This window comes from Grampus griseus (genome assembly GCF_964374135.1).
Source record: "Grampus griseus genome assembly, chromosome: 4".
Classification (NCBI taxonomy): domain Eukaryota; kingdom Metazoa; phylum Chordata; class Mammalia; order Artiodactyla; family Delphinidae; genus Grampus; species Grampus griseus.
This window is the reverse complement of record NC_138997.1, coordinates 73,869,512-73,890,202: the sequence shown is the minus strand read 5'-3', so window position 1 is coordinate 73,890,202 and position 20,691 is coordinate 73,869,512. Positions and strand designations below refer to the sequence as shown.

The 20,691-nt window shown below is 40.7% G+C and overlaps 1 protein-coding gene across 1 annotated transcript in view; it reads right to left on the bottom strand.

Annotated features, from left to right (window-relative positions):
• The window catches only part of CORIN (corin, serine peptidase), a gene marked incomplete at both ends in the record, with an annotated part of 252,263 nt that overhangs the window by 96,481 nt on the left and 135,091 nt on the right, over positions 1 to 20,691 (bottom strand). The window contains 1 exon segment of the mRNA XM_082653606.1: positions 2,009 to 2,122. Within this exon segment, the coding sequence (XP_082509732.1) occupies positions 2,009 to 2,122 (114 nt within the window).

Here is a 20,691-nt window from a genome sequence, read left to right as displayed (position 1 = left end):
AAAGTGCAATGTTCAATGTAGCGGAGGAACATAATGATGAAGCCAGTGTTAGCCCAGCACTGGGGATAGAGGCACATGCAGAATTTGCATATGACATAACATGGGCCATAAGTGGGAGATAAACAAGAGATTCCACTGTAACTCCCATTACTGTATATAATTCTACTGAACCACTTAAAATCCCTACTGTAGGTGCTTTACAGAATATTTGTTCTCAAGTCCACAGCAATACTCCCTAATGTAAGTAAACATCCAAAAAAAATGTTTTTCATGTACAATCACATGCCATAGGTTTTTCTGAAGAGAGAATTCCAAATTATAAATACAAATATCTTAGTGAAAACATTTCCAAAAAATATGGTGGCTTAACTGAAATTCTACAGGATGCTAGATATTATGCAAAATAAATAAATGCACGAATAAATCAATAAATTAATTAATTAAAGGTAAGGGTATATATAAACAAATAATTTTCAGGAAATACCAAGATAAAATTAATGTGCTTTTTTTAAACTGTGGGATTTATCTGAACCTTTAATGAACGAATATGTATTGTAGCTCTCTATGAAGTAGATCTGATAAACAACATTTCTCAAACTTATTTTTTTCCCAAGGATTTTTCAAGACTCAGGTACTATGGGACACCAGTTTGGGAAACACTGACCCTAAATATTACCATAATATACTGTCTTTCAAAAGTTATGGTAAATAAGTATCCTAACCCTTCATATGGATGAAGAGTTGGTCCTCCTGGCAAACACACCAGAGGAATCTTTCAACTCAGGTGAGCAACTGAGATGAGCCCTTATAAAGCCTTGGTAACCCCTACAGGGAATAAAACACAGCTTTTCCCACAGTAACTATTGCTGGTCATAGAACCATTAGAAAGCAATTTGAACACCATTGCACATGGTCGTGTTTTGGACGCAGATCCTGCAATGTATTCTTGAGGCTAATTTTTCCTTTTAATCTGTTGCATAATTGCAAATCAATTTGAAAACTGAATATAAATCTGATATGGACTGAATGTCTGTGTCTGCCCAAAATTTGTATGCTGAAGCCCTAAACCCCAACATGACTGTATTTGGAGACAGGGCCTGTGAGGAGGTGATAAAGGTCATAAGGGTGGGGCCCTAACTGAATAGGGCTCATACCCTTGTAAGAAGAGTAAGAGACAGCAGAGCTCTCTCCTCCCCTCTCCCTTAGCCTCTCCAAAGAGGTTATGTGAACACACAGGCAGATGGCAGCTGCCTGCAAGCCAGGAACAGAATTCTCACCAGAAACTGACTTTGTTGGACCTTCATCTTGGACTTTCCAGCCTCCAAACGGTGAGAGAATACATTTCTGCTGTTTAAGGCGCCCAGCCTGTGGTATTTTGTAAAGCAGCCCAAGCAGACAAACACAATATTGGATAAACCAGCGTTTTAGTCAAAATGACTGATCAAATCAATGGTAAGTAAACTGAGGATGTTTAAGGCTGAATCTACCAATCCATGGATTCAAAACAGTTCTTGCCGTCACTCTCTCCAGATTTAGAGGAAGCATAAACGAACAAAAGATTTTGCATCTTCTGTGTCACAATTGCTAAAAATCATGAGGGTAAAAAATTTTCCTATTAAAAATATCCTTTTTTTAAAAAAGTTGACCTTTATACTCAAAGATTTAAAAACAAAAACAAAAACCCTCACCCAAACAAAGTAAACAGAAAGCATTTTCCCAATTTTAAGATACTTTAAGCAAAAACACTTCAGTCCCTGATGTGTTCCAAAGCACATCTAGCTGTCGAGTTCCTAATGAAATCAGGCCTTTGGAAGGTGTGCAAACACGCAGCTGTCACATGAAGTGAGGGAAGATAAACACATTTGCTCACTTAAGAAAAGCAAACTAAAAGAAGTCCACCCAAGTGCCGGGTGGTTGTCAGTACTGGACAATGGAATGGCGCTGGTTTCCAGGCCCCTGAATGGAATCCCTGTCCCCCCAGACAAACCCCACACAGCCTGTCACATACTGCAATGAGCCTCGTCACTCCAGTCGCCACAGTCGTTGTAGCCATTACACAGCAGTTTCCTGGGGACACAGATGCCACTGGCACACAGAAAGCTCTCACCCCCTCCGCAGATCACTGAAAAAAAGGGCAGAAAAACAATGTCAAAATAAATAAGAGGTGTGTTTTTTTTCCCCTTTTAAAATTAGGAGAAATAAAGGACAGAAAGAAAACCTTTCCTTGCTATTCAACAGAAGTGCTTCCCAATTCCCTCAGTTTCATGATCACCAATTTTTCTCTGGCCTTCTGGAACATTAATTGTAAAATTACCTGGAAAGACTACAAAGAGTGTTTGCCTGAGAAAAGCAAAAGGAAATTCACCAGTGGGCTTTCACAGCACAAGAGAGCCGCCTCATCAATTGCACAACTTATGTGGGGAAAAAAATACCAGATGGGAGTATTTTTCTTAATAACAGAAAATTATTTCAAAGTGAAATATTATTTATTGAACAAACATTAAAAAAAAAAAACCCTCTCCTTCTACAGTGCTACTCAATGTCCTGCAGAGAAAGCTACAGTTACGAATAGTTGATACACGCTTGAACACAGGCTTAGAGACCCCATGCCTTGTATTTGAAATATATTTATTTACTTGTCTTAGTAAAAATGCCAGTTAAAAATGTCAGTGTCTATTTTGGCATAAGGAATGTGAAACAACATTAGCTGATAATATTTTCATTCTCTTCCTTAACACGGCTGCATTTTAGTATTCTTTGCTTTAAGTATTACGGTGTTCTTTTTCTTCTCAAAATTCAACAAATATTCAATTGTTTCAAAATTACATCAGACACAGAACGTAAGAGAAGAAGCTAGAAAGATTTTTCTAAGGGAAACCATTAATGGAAGGATGTCAATTCAATGAAATGGGTTTTAAAATACCCTTCAATATGTGGTAATATGCATCAAATGCTTTTTAAATGTGTAAACCTTTGACCCAGAAATCTTATTTCTGGTCTTCATACAAAGGAAATGATTATGAATAAGTGCAAAATTTAATATTTAAGGATATTCACACCATCATGGTTTATCACAAGGAAACTATGAAATAACAACTATGCAATAATAGGAGACTGGTTAAATAAATTTTGATAGCTCCATAATAAGGAATACTGTTACAGCCATTGAAAATTATATTGTAAAAAGTAATGTCCTGGGCCAAAGTTCAAGATAATTTAAGTGTAAAAACACCATTTGGGGGACTTCGCTGGTGGAGCAATAGTTAAGAATCTGCCTGCCAATGCAGGTGACGCAGGTTCGATCCCTGGTCCGGGAAGATCCCACATGCCGCAGAGCAACTAAGCCCGTGCACCACAACTACTGAGCCCCACGCCACAACTACTGAAGCACACGCGCCTAGAGCCTGTGCTCCGCAACAAGAGAAGCCACGGCAGTGAGAAGCCTGCGCACCTCAACGAAGAGTAGTCCCCACTCAACTCAACTACAGAAAGCCCGCGCACAGCAACAAAGACCCAGCGCAGCCAAAAATAAATAAATAAATAAATTTTTTTTTAAGTTTAAAAAATAAAAAAATTTAAAAACAGCATTTGGTTCTGAAAAAGCATAATACAATCTGGCCTAGAAAGAAGTATATCTAAGGTTACTATGATCATCCCTGGTATTAGGATTGAAAGTAATTTTTAGTTTCTTCATTGTATTTTACTCTGTATTTTACACATGTTCTTATAACGATCATGTCTTACTTTTATAATCAGAAAAGGAAAACAACTAACTTTTTTCATGAGTTCCCAATTCAGAGTAACGGTAAATAAATATAACCCTCCCAAAACGTGTTTCTGTAACTCTCTGTCTCCCTGCCACAAAAGTTAGTGGGATCGGCCTTGTGGTCTCCTGCATGGTCACTGTCACCACCACCCCCCACCCCGAACCATGTTCCTTGATGAGATGAACCTTGTTGTCTAACTAAAGGGAACCAGGAAATATGGAACATTTAACTCAGAAGCTGAAATGCAGAGAAGTTCAGACTGAACGTTCCAGGCAGTAAGGTCCATGCCACTCATATGTCCTGTGTTCCCCAGCAGAGTGGCTGGCACTCAGGAGGTTCTTAATGGGCAAAAGTCACCTCCATCTCAATGGAGCACAATATATTGCCACGAGGCAAAAGAAAAAATGCAATTGATGGATTATTTTCCAACGCTATCACGGAATCAGTTTCGATTTGCTGAACATTAAGTACGAGTCAATTTGGTATGTTTCTTCTGATGCTAATTCATGTGTAAGCTTCGCAATATCAACAATGAAAGTCTGGTTTTCCATTATATCCCATGATTTCTGTATCAATACAAATGGCATCTATGGATTTCAACTGCCAAGACGTGAAACACGCTTATGTTTTGTATAGTCTTGGATTCAGCACAGGACTGTACTCCTATAGCTACAGACAGAGACTCCTAACAGGTATACAGGAAACCAGATATAAAATGAAAAACCAAAACATTAAAGATTTTACCGGTCAGTCTCTACAATAACCTCTCTCTAGGGTTAAGGGAAAATTTTCAAGGAATAAGTGTTTATCCTATCGTGAGACTGTTTCTGCATTATAGTAGAGAGTGCAGAAATTCCATCTGTCTGCATTTCAGCAGCTGCAATGCCTCAGAAGAATTATTGCATTCCCTACATTATGGCTCTGATGAGTCCTTGGGAAATGTAGCTGAAAGCTCAACATTAAATAGCTCCGAACATCTAGGTTTCATCTTTAAGGACCTACTCCAATAAAGCCATTCTTGCATATGGTTATATCAAACCTGGATCAAATTTAAAATACGGCATTGCTTGCATTGTTTTGATTATCGATATCCTGTGTCTTTGCTGATTCATCAGAAACTGACTTCTTTTGTGTGGTTTCTCGGTTGGAGATGCGGCTGCCCATGGTTTTAGGACATTGAAAATGGTTTCTTTCTTCTTATTCTTTTTTTGCAAGTTCTTTGGACATTCATAGTTTCATTAATCAATACTATTTTTGTACAATCAGGATAGCTTTGTACATTCTCTTTCTGTTTGATTTCTTCCTGACCTGTATTCAGAATCTCCACTTTGATTTGTGAAAAACTGTTCAACTAGCAAAGCATTTCAGACATATCTCATTTACAATTTCCAGAGAGCCCCATAGAGTACACAGGTAAGAATTCTATCACAACTTCCTTGGGGTAAGTGATAGTTTACAAATAGAGGAACTAGAGTATCATATGGTTAAGACAGCATCTACCCAAAGCCATGGAGTTAGGAAAAGGTGAAAACCACCCCAGAATCGTGAGGTCCTGGCTCCAGGCCTAATCCTCCACAGCATACCCACTCCCCATTTCTAGTACACAGCCAAGTGATGGGCGCTGAGTTCAAGGGTACCAGGTTCAGGTAAAAGTTCAAACTTGGCTTTATTTTTCTCTCTAAACAAAAGATAAACGTCTGTCCTCAGGTGAACTGGACCAGATAAGATGACATTTTTGTGAGCTCTCGGTTTTTGGAGAACACACTGAGAGAGCTCTTAACAAGTTTCTGGAGAGATTTTTCAACCATATTTCACTGTCTTATGACAATCATCTTCCAATAGCCTTTAGACTGAGCCCTTAAGATGACGAAGGGAGATTCCCTGAGGTGAAGTCATGCTATACAGTCTTGACACCATTTCCACTAACACCATCTCCACTAACACCATCTATAACACTAAGAGGTATATATTGGACTTTAAATCAATGGCAATGACTTTACAAGATTCTTTCATTAATTGAATGAATATTTACTATCTATTATGTGCTGGGCATTACTGTAGCAGTAATTACAGATACAGCAGTAAAGAAAACAAAACTACTTCCCCACCTTCACATAGCATGTATTCTACCGATCATCATCTGATAAAGATACTTTTACTAACTAAAGATGCTTCACCACCAAAGTTACTTACATTTATACATGTGACAATTAATTAATATTAACACAATGACAGCAGTATACAAAGACTTATGCCTAAGATACTGGTTTACATGTCCAAATGATGAGGACAGTTATGAATCGCCTGGACTTCTGAATTCCATGGATTCTGAAGAGTATACACCCCTGCGGATGCAGCTCTTTTCAGTCTTGTTTCTGAAAACAGTCTGCTGAAATAACATCCATAGCCTGAAACAAACTTTAGATTTTCTGCAACTGCTTCCAGCCCTATCAGTCCTCTCTGTCTGTGTCTTATGGGCAGCATTTATACTGGCAAATTCTCTCATTACTCTGCTTGCTAACTTTTAGAGTCTTTTTCAGAAATTACTCACCAGTCTCTGACTGCATAGTATCCTCACATTCATCGTGACTTTGAGTCCTTGTTTAAAGTCTAAAGCTCAAGTTCAACTCTATCTCTGAAGAGAAAGCCGACCTGGCACACAGCTTTGTCCCCTGCACCCATACTGAGAGCTTGTCAGCCCTTCATTCCACATGCTGCTCGAAATTAAGTTACTATAAATCACTATTGCTCTTACCTTTTACAAAGTTATTTGACCATATGAAAAAGAATGAGTGTAATCTTATAGCAGCTGATGCAAGAATACTTCTTGGGAAGAGTGTTGTATCTCCCCATAATAGATTGATAAGAAGATTGGGGTGAAAGACAAGAGGTGAGAGAGGAGAAAGGAAATCCAAGTGGACGGTCAGTAATTAAACTTGGTCTTTACTCTGCCTTCTAAGTCATATGTACTCGATGGCCCTTCCTTTTGTTGAACATTAAGATGTCTGGAGTAGGTATGGATGGATATCAAAAAGCTCTGTATGAAAAGAATGAGATCCCCCTGGAGAAAGAGGGGAAACTGTGCGGTTGGGCATTGTCTTGGGAGAGAGAGAAATTAAAAACTTGGTTGAGTCTCCCTGAGGGGCTGTATAGAGAAGACCCTTTGGAAAACAGAAATATCTAAAGGGACATTTCAAGTTGTTGATGGGAGGTGTAATCACTTCCTCCATCTACCATAGGGAATCAGCAAAGATCATGTTGCTTTCTAATATTCTCACTCATTTATTTAATCAATTTGGCACTCTTCTAAGAGCTTGAATACAGAATAGATCCCTTGCTTTGCAGACACTATAGTCTACGGAGACAAACAATAACAACTGATATAATAAGAAGAAAATTATTATATATTAGGTCAGAAGGTAATAAGTGCTATAAAGACAAAACAGAGTACAACAGACTAAGAGAGATAGGAGATGTGGAGATGGGGTAGTACAGGTCCCCAGATTAATTAGGGCACCAGGGTAGGTCTCATTGAATGTTGACATTTGAACAACAACTTCAAAGATGGAGGGAGTTAACCAAACCTCAGGGGAAGATTTCAGCCCAGAAGCAAAGACCCTCAGGCAGGAACACGGCTGGCAGGTATCAGGAACACCAAGGAGACAGACCCATGTGGCTAAAGCAGAGAGAGTAAAAGGGTAGAGAAGCTAAGGGATGAGGCAGAGAGGAAGAGAGGGCCCAACCACAGAGGGCTCTGTAAGGACTCTGTAGCTTAGACAAAAAAAAAAAAAAAAAAAAAAAAGAGTCACTACAAGGTTTGAGTAAAGAGTAGCATGATCTGACTTATGTTTTCAAGGATCTCTGCCTGTTGTGTTGAAAATACTCCAGAGAGGCAAGGGACACAGTAGGGAATAACAGTTCGGAGCCTATTGGAGCAATCCAGGAAGAGATGATGGCGGCTTGGAGGTGGTAGCAGGGGAGGGGCTGAGACACAACTGGATACTGGACGTATTTTGAGAGTAGGGGCAGGAGGGTTTCCTGGCCCATTAGATGAAAGTCGTGAAAGGCAAGAGCCAATGATGGCTTCAAGTTTCCAGCCAGATGACAAGAACTGCCCTCCGCTGAGATGAGGAAGGCTACTGGAAGAGAAAGACCAAGGGGAAAGAATCAGGAGTTATCATCTGGACACGCTGGGTCTGACATATACAAGAGACGCCCAGCTGGAAATGCTGAGGAGACAACTGGGTACATAAGTTCAAAGTCCAGGAAAGAGGACAGGACTACAAATATACATGTATGCACCATCAGCAAATCGATTTAAAGCCGGTGTGCCTGGATGAGATCATGAGGGGAATGGCTAGTGAAGAGTAAGACTCAGTGAGATGGTGCAGAGAAGATGGATAAGGGCTGAACTATTAAACCTCCTGTGTAACAGCTACAGGGAAGAGGAGAAGCCAGCAAAGAGGATGAGGAGTGGCCCCGGGGGTAGAAGGAAACCCAGCAGGTGAGTATGTTATCCTGGAAGCCAAGGGAAGGAAAGTGTATTGAAGAGGAGGAAGTGATCAGCTATGCCAGAAGCTGCTGCTGAGTCAGGTAAGATGAAACTGAGAAATGGGTATGCGGATAAGAGCGGTTTCAATGCAGCAGTGAGGACAAAAGTCTGACGGAGTATGTTTAAGAGAGAATGAGAAGAGAGGAAGTAGCTCCGAATGGAAGGACAAATGCTTTGCTGCAGAAGAGAACAGATAAGTGGGGCAGTAGATTACAAGGGAAGTGGGGCAAAAAGAAATGCGGTTTTTAATGCTTTGTGTGAGTACATTCTTTGGAGGCAGCATGGAGTGGTATTAAGTTCTGCCTATAGGTTGGCTCAGATCAAATAAATGATGACCACTTTTGAAGATACAGGAGCTCGGGGATGGAGGATCATCAATGTCAGGAATCTAGTTATAATCTAAAAATGAAGCCTGTCTTATACCTGCATGTCCCTTTAATCCCATCACTACAGTGTGACTTCCTCAGAAGTTACCTGTCTTCTAAGGTGAGAAATCCTTCTCATTCTCTTCTTCCTCTTCTTCACCTGGTAGACCTCTGTTAAACATGGGGGGCGAGGGGCACCCAGGCTAGTCCCTTTTAATAGTACCATCAGAACATGAACAAACAAACCCCTGTTACTTTACGACTCACATAATTTATATTAGCAGAAGATAAGTATTTGTTTGCTTATACCCTCTCCCTTCTAGAATGTATGCTCCTTAAGAGAAGGAACTTTATCAGATTTTCTCCCTGTTGTGTCCTGTCCTGAGTCTGGCGTGGAATTAAATATTTGTTAAATGAATAAATGAAGACTGAGAATAGAAGGTGCCCAGCAGGACCACGTGATCACTCCTATTTCTTGGTCCTACATGTTCAAAGGCAATAAATATCTTACAATTTTATTATTTTAATTGCCAGAGGAAGAAACTGCTGGTGAAATACGATAATCACTCTCTGTGATAGCAGGATACTCACTCAAACCCCCAGACAAGTCTGGCTTCTCAGTAGCATCTGCTCATATGTTAGGGCAATGAGTATCAAAGACCCTTCTACCTAAAATAATCTTCCCCACTGACCTGTGATGATGTGTCTAACATTTCCCCAACACCTACACCCACGTTACCCATTCCCTGGGGTAAAATGGTGGTTTTTAGATGAACTCTAGGATACCAAGGAAAGGGACTTTGGGGCCACATCATGGGTTAAGGGGGTGTCTTGAGTCCCGTACTCCACTTCAACCAGAGAGCTCTACCATCACCTGCTTTATATATTTGAGTCCGTGTACAATTTCCTTTGAAAATGGGTCTCTGCTACCAAAAACAAGTTTGAAAACGCCTTCACCCTTAAGATTTTAAGTGTTCAGTTCAAGTCTGACAGAGCTTTTAATTCATTTTCTTGGCAATGAATACTTAGCTCTGAATTTAATTATAGAATGTTTAGATTTTCATTATATTTAGACTTGAAAGAATGGGACGCCAGAGGAGTAACTTCCTAAGAGGGGCGGGCATAGCATGGAGGAGTTTAGGAAAGGTCTGAAACAAGAGAAATAAGCATGAGAGGTGAGACCTGGAGCCACAATGAACTGAGGACAGCCCTGTGTGAAAACGCAGTGGGCCTGGGTCTAATACTATGAGGTAAGAAATGCCACATCACCTTGTTTTTCTAAATCAAGTTAATTCACTTAATCAAATTAATTCAATTAATCCCCACTCAAAAAGGTGAAAAGAAATATTCTTCAGGCATGTTTTTTGTGGGGGGGCCTCTCCCTCCTTAGGGAGGTACAAGGATCCAAGGGAAGAACTGCGGAAGGGGCTTAGCTTTCAATTCTTCAGAGAATGGGTGGGGTGAGGGACTCACGGTTCTAAGCCCTCGGGGTTTATAGTAGACAGAACGCTCCATCACGTCTGTGCCACAGCAGGGTCATGACAGGGCCACGGTCCCCAACATCAGCTTTCCCGGCTGCCCCATGCAGCCATGCCTCTCTAAGACCCTGCCTCTTCCCCCAAGCAAGTAGTAACCAGTCCCTACTACGTAAGGGACATGCCAAAGCCCAGTCCCCTTCCAAGCCTTGGAGGATGCCTCCTCCATCCTCTGTGTCCACCTCTAACCCTCCCCCATGCCACCCCACTCTGGGTGATCACATAATCTCTGCTCAGTCATTTTCTCCTCAAGGCTGGTCCCCCTCTTCTGAGAATGCACAGATGACACCACACATCCTTTATGTTTCCTTAATAAATTGCTCTATTACACAGATTTTTCATTCATTGCAGAGAATGCAAATGACTCTATCAGCAACTTTCAACATCTTTTTACCAAGGTAGTATATGGTAGGCGGTCAGTAATCCCTGTTGCATAAATGCACTTAAACAGCTCTTAATTTAGATATTCTAAAAATAGAAGTGCTACATGATTTCCTCTTTTATGATCTGAGGTGACCGTCTTGCTGTGAAGACAAGGTAAAACCGGTCCCCTCACTACAGTCCAACTCTGTAGTTCCAAGTCCCTCAGTGCCTATTATATAATATGTTTTTCTTAGTGAGGAATGATCTCTGTCAAACCAATGTTCAAAGCAAGTTCAAAACAACTTCCCCAATTAAATATCCTTAAGACGAAGGTACTCCTTGACTCATTTTTTTCCGCTGTGAAATAAAGCCATGCTTTGATTCAATGGAAACATTGCCAGCTGGCCTTCAGCTTAAATTTCTGAAAATAAGAGCTAAGTATACTTATCACCTGTCTGACAGCATGAAGGAAGATCTATCATTCTATAGAAAAATCAATCATTGTAAAATTATCTAAAAATCATTAGCAGGAGACAAGAATAGATTTGTCACTGGTGGCACTCCGATAGGAGAGGAACGGAAATAGAGTTTAGAAAGCAGTTCATGTCATCATTCAACATCTCAAGTCACAGTATAAAATAGAGTTAGATAAAACTTGCCCAGTAGATTTTAAATCTAATTAGACAGGGGAGAAAGTACAGAAAGAGCAGAGTAAAAAGCAGGAAGTCAAGCTTTATGATCAGGGACTGGCAGAAATAGACCGCCAAGCAGGTCTAAAGAAACTTTTTTAAAAGGAATCTTTGTTCATTCAATAGCAGAGAGAGAGAGAGAGAGAGAGAGAGAGAGAGAGAGGGAGAGAGAGAGGGAGGGAGGGAGGGAGGGAGGGAGGGAGGGGGAAATTTTTAAAAATAAGAAAAACAACTTCCAAATAGAGATTGTCTAATTAAAAGAATATACTAGTTTACTACCTCAAGTTTTAGTGTCTAAAAGACTTAAATAGGATTCTGAACCAATTTTGACAAAAATCATTGGTAAGTAAGATATACACCAGGACTCTGTCATTTATCATTTCCTGCAAATAAGTGCAATAACGTAACTTCAAGTTTCTAAAGAACATAAGCAAGTTAGAAACTACATATTTAGAGCTTCTCCGGTGGCACAGTGGTTAAGAATCCGCCTGCCAATGCAGGGGACACGGGTTCAAGCCCTGGTCCGGGAAGATCCTACGGAGCAACTAAGCCCGTGCGCCACAACTACTGAGCCTGCGCTCTAGAGCCTGCGAGCCACAACTACTGAAACCCGCGTGCCTGGAGCCCGTGCTCTGCAACAAGAGAAGCCACCACAATGGGAAGCCTGCATACCGCAATGAAGAGTAGCCCGTCTCTGCAACTAGAGAAAGCCCGCGCGTAGCAATAAAGACCCAACGCAGCCAAAAATAAATTAAAAAAAAAAAAAAAAGATGCCAATTCTTTTTTTAAAAAAAAAGAAAAGAAACTACATGTTTACAGTTGACCCTCTTGTCAGGGATTCTTATCAGGCAGGCAGAGATTTCTAAATTCAGGGGTTTTTTTTTGCAGGGGAGGGAGGAGTGCTACTTTCTGAACTTGCTTTAGGAAATAAAACCTTTATTTTATAAACAAAGTAATTCTCACTTAGTGGTACTTAAAACACTTCTGAGATTTTCTGCAAACATGAGGCTGTCTCGAAAGATATTTTGTGATTATTCATTATGAATCACAAAATGATACTGACGGTATATTATACACACAACCTTTGGCAGATTTCAGACAGCTGTTGAATGTTTTCTATAAAACATTTAATGCATGCGTACAAACCTATGAGAAATAAAGTGATATATATCATTTGGAAAGAAAATAACAGTCTCTTGCATGCATATGGTAGTATCTAAAAAGTTATACATGTTAACGTTTCTTTAGATCTTTATTAGATGTATAACTCGATCAAGACGTCCATGGAAAGACTTAGAAGAAAGATGAACAAAGAAAAATAATCAGATTTGAAGAGCGATTCCATGGTATTTTTCTTATTTGTTGGGCTACGCAAATTGGACTGATGTCATTATACAAGTTAACAGTTTGTGAATTTCATTTTCAACTCAAACCAGATTTATTTTCAATCACAGTTTCTTTTATTTTTGTCTATTTTATGTATAGATAATCTAAAAGCTAGAACTAATTGTCTATGACTTTGCAATACTGTGTAGCCTGGGACCCAAAAATAGAGTAAACATATGTATTTAGAATTTACTGTGAAAAGAACTTTGAAAAAATCCCTTTCAAGGACAGATTGAGACAGGCTGGGTCCTGGGACCCTTTGGTGCAGTGCTGGCACCTGGACAAATGTCTCCTCCAGCAACAAAATACAAAGAAACTATAAGGGACTAAAAATAGCCGCATGCATACTCAATTGGGGCAAATTATGGACAACAGGATAGAAAAAGACCACAAACCCAGCTGCCACTTCTGAAGAGCTGGGAGCAAAAACTGGGTGTTGAGAGCAAAAGCAGGGTACAGAGCATGCTCCCTGCACACAGCACCACCAAAGGCGTGAGCAGACCACCTAAGCCCCCCCTCTGGTCACCCACTGATCTGCCCCAATCCCCACCTCAGGGAGCGAGCAAGGGAACCTGTTACAGGAGCCCCGGTAAAGACTTGCCTGCATCTCTTGTCTGGCCTCTTATCAATTTCTATTGATTAAGGAAAGCCTGGTTGGTAACAAGATTACAGTTCTACGCTAATGTCTAAAATTCACTTCCAATCCCATGAAGACTGTACTACATCACTTTCCCACTTACTCCCTATTGTTAGTTACTGTACCAGAATATTCCAATGCATTACCATTCCTAAAAATTCACTGATCTTCAGGATACTGTAGGATCTCACCTGTCTTCCAGATCAGATTGCCAGTAGCTGGAGGCCAAGATTCTGAAGCCCCAGGTTGGAGCTCTGCCCAAGACCCCCTCTACTTTCCATCGTCTTAACTGATCACAACAAACCCCATTCACTTGCCCCCATGCAGTAGGCCATGGAGACAGCACACGTTCCATGGCTTGAGTCAAGGCAGAGTCGGGAAAACCTAATACTTCCAGCTACCTAACCCTTCAAGCTTAAACCATCCCCAAATAATCAAGTCACTTCAATTCTAAATGCTATTATGATTAAAAGAAAAGTGCGAGAAAATTAATTCATAAACACTCATCTTAATATCCATACTGATATTGACTGGGTCTACAGACAAGAAAAGCAATTATTCACAATGATGACCCTGAGATAACAAAATAAAAGTCGTTTTGTAGAAAAAGTACAGACTTGGATTTAACTTAAGGTATCTGTGCCGCTTTGAGCAAGTTATTTAACCTTTTGGGGCTTCAGTTTCCTTATCTGAATTCCACCTGCTTTGGAATTGTCTCTGAGTATATATTAATCAGTAATGGATGTAAAGTACCTGGCACCGAATGACATAAAGCCCACTATGTCCTGTTTACTAAGACTGGTAAGTGTATAATTCACTTCTGAAAGATGGCCATCACAAAGTGCTTAAAAATGCCTTTTGCTTAAAGCGTTATCCTGCAAATAACTAGAGCGTCCTATTCTCCAACCTTGTAGATATAGCACTGCCCACTTAGACCTGAAGTGAGGGCAACTGGATTCTTCGAAACAACCAAGACAACTGGAATAGAACATAGTCTGAAGAGATCAACACACATGGGAATCAATATAACAACGTCTAGGGAAAGAATTCCTAACGTTTCTTTGGCTCATAGACAAAAAAGGAAGTCAATTGCTCCAGGCAAGTTGACTTTTACTGTTGAATCGTTTGTGTCCTGTTAAATGATTTGCATGCTGGTGGAAGAGAGAGGTCCCTGAATTCTCTCTCCCATGCTTCCTCCACTTTTCTGCTCTGTGTGCCCTCCACCACACAGCTACATAAAATCTCTCCTAGTATCCCTGGTTACCAGTATTATATATAACAAAGCCACACAGACTAAACCTGACATGGAAAAATCAGCCTTGCCTAAAACTAAATATAAACACAATTTAATTAACTTGCATTCCAGAGTCATAGCTGCCAACTTACCAAGACTAGAAGACTGGGTACACAGTACCCAAGGGCTCAGAGGGAGGGGGAAAAAATACTAAATTTTTCTCCAAAGTCTTCACAGGATTCACATGTTCCTTCGTACCTGTAAACAGGAATAATGTCCCCTGTATACAAGATACGTGATCCAATGGGGGGGCGGGCAAAATGAGCCAAGGCGGGAAGAGAAGATAGGTTAATAGAGGCCGGAATTTCAGGAAAGACACACAGGAACTAGAAATGAATGGCAAGTAATCTGGCAACAAGGTCAGCCCTGAGTCAAGTAGGGAAAGGTTTACTTTACCCGTGAAAGGAGGAAAGACATTGTTGCAGATAAAGGGAAGTCAGAAACCATGTGCCTGTCACTATAAACTCTCAATACTGCAATTTGAGCTGTGATGTAGTCTCATCTAAAAATACTCTACTGATCAACCTTCTGTGTTTAAGTTAATCCTGGGAAACTGTATAACATGAGGGTCAGCCAGTGGTGCATGGGTCGGGGGACTGAGCTCAGCGTGGGGGTGATGCCCTTGGGTAAAGGTCCATTTTCTTCCACTTGCCAAAAGGATAAGTAACATGCAGTTTCCAAGCAGGAGCACAAGATGGCAGCCATACGCAGCACACAGACCCTGTGCAGTGCCACAGGAGAGAACTCAGCTTGACACCCTCACCACCTGACAGGCTGTGGCAATTCACAGGGAATTCCAGCTGGGAGGCTTCTCTTTCCTAAAGGGCATCCTTTGCTTGTGTCTGTAACTGGGTAAATTTGAAATCATGAAATCGCACTTCTGCCAATTATTACTACAGAGAAATAAAAAGTCTTTCCCAATTGATGCCTACTCATATCTTTGGCACATTTTTCTATTGGTTTTCTTCCTTATTGATTTATTGAAACTCCATTTGTTTCAATTATTTTTCTCCAGGCCATCACTTATTTGTCTTTTAAGTTAATAGTCTCTGCAGCTATAGAAAATTTTACATATACGTGAGGTCAACTGTATCAGTCTTTATGTCTTTATAAACCATATCTATATGTGTCGTAGAAAAGAAACTATAGGAGGGAAGAGATTTTGTCTGTTTTGTTTCCTGCTACAGCCATAGGATATATGACGGACATACAGCATGGGCTAAATAAACTTTGCATTCAACCCAGAACCTTTCTAGAGCAGATGGAAAATATCATGGCCAAAATTAAGACACATATTCTGGCCAAGACACACCAAAAATAGGCCACAGAGACAGGTACATCAAGTCAGGTTTCCTAATAGTCAAAACTGATTCTGCCATGGCCGTAGGGGAAAGGCTACAGATTGACTGACTGATTGACTTTTGTTAAAGTAAGAAAGCCTCTTACATTGCTGAAATGACCAAAATATGAAATACACAGCCTGATCTGTATTTAATGGAATAGAATAAAAGAACTCTTGAGATGCTTGCCAGGTTTAAGTTTCAGCGAAATGCCAAAGGGAAGAAATTGGACGGCTACTTTCACGCCAGTGCCTTTCTTAACACCGACCACCAAAGGGATACCACATCATGAAGCAAAGCACAGAGCCCATGCTGTAACTGTGACTAGTGTCCAGATGTGTGACAGTATTTGAAAACAATTGTATTTTATGCATTTTTCACTAATCATGTTAAAATAAAATCACATGAAATCATTTTGCACTTCAAATAGACACGCAAATATGAATTCTCATAGACAAATGCATTATGGAACACTCACGGTACTTGGTGCATTTATTTCAGAATTGACTTTTTCCATTCTCATAGCAACCAATAATTGCAGAAATCCAGTTGTTAGTTTTATTTCAAGTGGCTTTATATACATTTTTAGAATTGTTATTTGTACCTAATGTGATTTTTGTGGAATGGAAATGATTTTTCAGCAAGTGATCTTATTACAAGATAATCTCATTACAAATGCCTGCTGGAAAGTCTCACCATGGTGCCCACATTGAAATGAAACTCTCCCCCGCTGTAGAAAAGGTCTTCTGAAATGTTAGCATCATAAGCTCCAAACTTCTCTACTCTAAGAGCTTTGAAGAAAAGTGCCAGTTTTTCTCTGAAATTATCCTCCTAAGAAAACTTTGTGACAACCCTCCCAGGGCCGTTTACAAGTAGACAGAAAAGGAGGCCAAATACTTTGTGAAATTGGACTTGATTCGAAGGGCTCCTGGGAGAGCTCCCTGCCTAAAATATTTCCCAGCTGAAATTCCTCATTTTGGATTTTACTCATTGAATTTAAGCCAAAAGTCCTCAATTAAAAGGCAGTTCCTGAGGATTCCTCATTTACTCAACCAACCAAGAATCCTGGAGGCTGTCCGTAGACAGTGCTGGACATGGCAGTAATCATAATCATAAGGCCTTACAGAGACTAAAAGAGACAAGTCGTTATCAGTGATTAATACCTCCGGAGACAGCACTTTATGTATATATTTATCTTTTAAAAAAATATTGAAAAATTAGTATAAAAAATTAGGAAAAGGTAGAATCTAAAGAGTGGGACCCCAGCAAAGATACACCTGGGTAAAAAAGGCCCCAGAGGACAGAGGGTCAACATAGGAGCAGCAGGGGCCACAGAAGGGGTGACAGTGAACTCCATGGGAATCAGAGAGGAGCGACGTCCTCTCTTGCTAAAAATTCCAGCCAGGATCGGATATCCACGACTTCAAGCTAATACTTATCAACCGCTTTCTATTTATCAGGCAATGTCTTAAAGGCTTTACCTTCATTTATACCTAAGAACACAGCCATGAGGTGACACCTCATGTATCAGAGGATGAGACCAAGGCTTGGAAAAGTTGATAACCTTCCCACATAACTTGGCTAATAAGTAGCAGAGCTACTTAATAAAACCTGAGCAGTGTGATTCCAGAGCCCATGCATTTAATATAAAACACTCAGGGGTTCTGTATTAGTTTCCTATTGCTGTTGTAAGAAACTGTCCCAGACTGGGTGGCTTAAAACAGAAGTTTATTCTCTCACAAGTTCGCAGGTCAGAAGTCTGACACGGTCCTCTCTGGGCTAGAATCAAGATGCTCACAAGTGCGTGCTCCTTATGGAGGCTCTGGGGGAGAATCTGTTTCCTTGCCTTTTCCAGCTTTTAGCGGCTGGGCCTCCCCTTCCTTGGCTCACGCCCCCCCTCCTTCATGTTGAAAGCCATCAACGTAGCATCGCTCTAATCCTGCATGGGCGTCCACATCTCTTTCTCTGACTCTCCTCTTCTGCTTCCCTCTTCCACTATTAAGGACTCTTGGGATTACATTGGGCCATTCAGATAATCCAGGAGACTCCCCCTATTTTCAGATCAGATGAGTAGCACCCCTATTTCCATCTTCAACTGTAACTCCCCAATGCCACGCAAATTAATATATTCACAGGTTCCAGGGTATAGGACAGGGAAATCTTTGGGGGGCCATTATTCTGCTAACCACAGACGCCTTGATATCTTACGAATTTTTTCTTAGCCTCTTACATACAGCCACCTGCAAATGACTGGCTCAGGAAAGTGTGCCCTCTCTCCCAAAAGACAATTGCACTCCTCTTCCCATTCCCTGTGTCAGAGATGCCACGATCTGGCATCTCTCTCTAGTCATTATTCTTGGTTGCAGGTTGATTCAGTCAATTCTATTGCAGGAGGAGCCCAGGGTGGCAGGGATCTTGGGCCATGTAAGATCACTAGGGGAAAACTGCTGTTCGATTCAACTCCTGTAATAAGAGTGTTTAAAAGACTCAGGAATGGTACTCTAAAAGGTAAATGAATCTGATATCGGGCCTTGGTGCAACCAAGAACCATCTGTCTCTTGCAGATATCAACCACGTGTGCTTCTGACTTTCCCAAGAGGCAAGAGCTGAGCGAAGAAACCGAAGAGGAAAGAGCCCTGACGAGAAGCCCGGCCTTGACTTCCCTCTCTTTCTCATTCATCATTAGTAACCGAAATCCCTTTCAAAAACTCAAAAGAGCTACATGTGTGAGGGCAAAGAAGCTATGGGACTTCATGCTACTCTGTAGCAGGCATAGCAAAGGCAGCCAAGAGGTAGCTGCAGAAAGCTGAGCAGACAGACTAGTCCCCAGGACCACCTACATAATTTGCAGGGCTCAATGGAAAAATGAAGATGCGGAGCTCCTTGCAGGGAAAAAAAAGTGCTTTAAAAATACTATTATACAGGGCTTCCCTGGTGGTGCAGTGGTTGAGAGTCCACCTGCCGATGCAGGGGACACAGGTTTGTGTCCCAGTCCGGGAAGATCCCACATGCCACGGAGCAGCTGTGCCCGTGAGCCATGGCCGCTGAGCCTGCGCGTCCGGAGCCTGTGCTCCGCAGCGGGAGAGGAAACAACAGTGAGAGATCTGTGTACCGCAAAAAAAAAAAAAACCCAAAAAACAAAAAACTAATATACAGTCCCTCCCATCAGGACACTTGCACAAACCTCTTAGATAGCCTCATCCACCAGAGGGCAGACAGCAGAAGCAAGAAGAACTACAATCCTGCAGCCTGTGGAACAAAAACCACATTCACAGAAAGACAGACAAGATGAAAAGGCAGAGGGCTATGTACCAGATGAAGGAACAAGATACAACCCCAGAAAAACAACTAAATGAAGTGGAGATAGGCGACCTTCCAGAAAAAGAATTCAGAATAATGATAGTGAAGATGATCCAGGACCTCGGAAAAAGAATGGAGGCAAAGATCAAGAAGATGCAAGAAATATTTAACAAAGACCTAGAAGAATTAAAAAACAAACAGAAATGAACAATAACTGAAATGAAAACTACACTAGAAGGAATCATTAGCAGAATAACTGACGCAGAAGAATGGATAAGTGACCTGGAAGACAGAATGGTGGAAATCACTGCTGCAGAACAGAATAAAGAAAAAAGAATGAAAAGAAATGAAGACAGCCTAAGAGACCTCTGGGACAACATTAAACGCAACAACATTCGCATTATAGGGATCCCAGAAGGAGAAGAGAGAGAGAAAGGACCCGAGAAAACATTTGAAGAGATTATAGTTGAAACCCTCCCTAACATGGGAAAGGAAATAGCCACCCAAGTCGAGGAAGCGCAGAGAGTCCCATACAGGATAAACTCAAGGAGAAACATGCCGAGACACATAGTAATCAAATTGGCAAAAATTAAAGACAAAGAAAAATTATTGAAAGCAGCAAGGGAAAAATGACAAATAACATACAAGGGAACTCCCATAAGGTGAACAGCTGATTTCTCAGCAGAAACTCTACAAGCCAGAAGGGAGTGGCATGATATAGTTAAAGTGATGAAAGGGAAGAACCTACAACCAAGATTACTCTACCCGGCAAGGATCTCATTCAGATTCGATGGAGAAATCAAAAGCTTTACACACAAGCAAAAGCTAAGAGAATCCAGCACCACCAAACCAGCTCTACAACAAATGCAAAAGGAACTTCTCTAAGTGGGAAACACAAGAGAGGCAAAGGACCTACAAAAACAAACCCAAAACAATTAAGAAAATGATCATAGGAACATACATATCAATAATTACCTTCAACGTGGATGGATTAAATGCTCCAACCAAGAGACACAGACTTGCTGAATGGATACAAAAACAAGACCCATATATATGCTGTCTACAAGAGACCCACTTCAGACATAGGGACACATACAGACTGAAAGTGAGGGGATGGAAAAAAATACTCCATGCAAATGGAAATCAAAAAAAAAAGGTGGAGTAGCAATACTCATATCAGATAAAATAGACTTTAAAATAAAGAATGTTACAAGAGACAAGGAAGGACACTACATAATGCTCAGGGATCAATCCAAGAAGAAGATATAACAATTAAAAATATATATGCACCCAACATAGAAGCACCTCAATACATAAGGCAATGGCTAACAGCTATAAAAGAGGAAATCGACAGTAACACAATAATAGTGGGGGACTTTAACACCTCACTTACACTAATGGACAGATCATCCAAAATGAAAACAAATAGGGAAACAGAAGCTTTAAATGACTCAATAGACTAT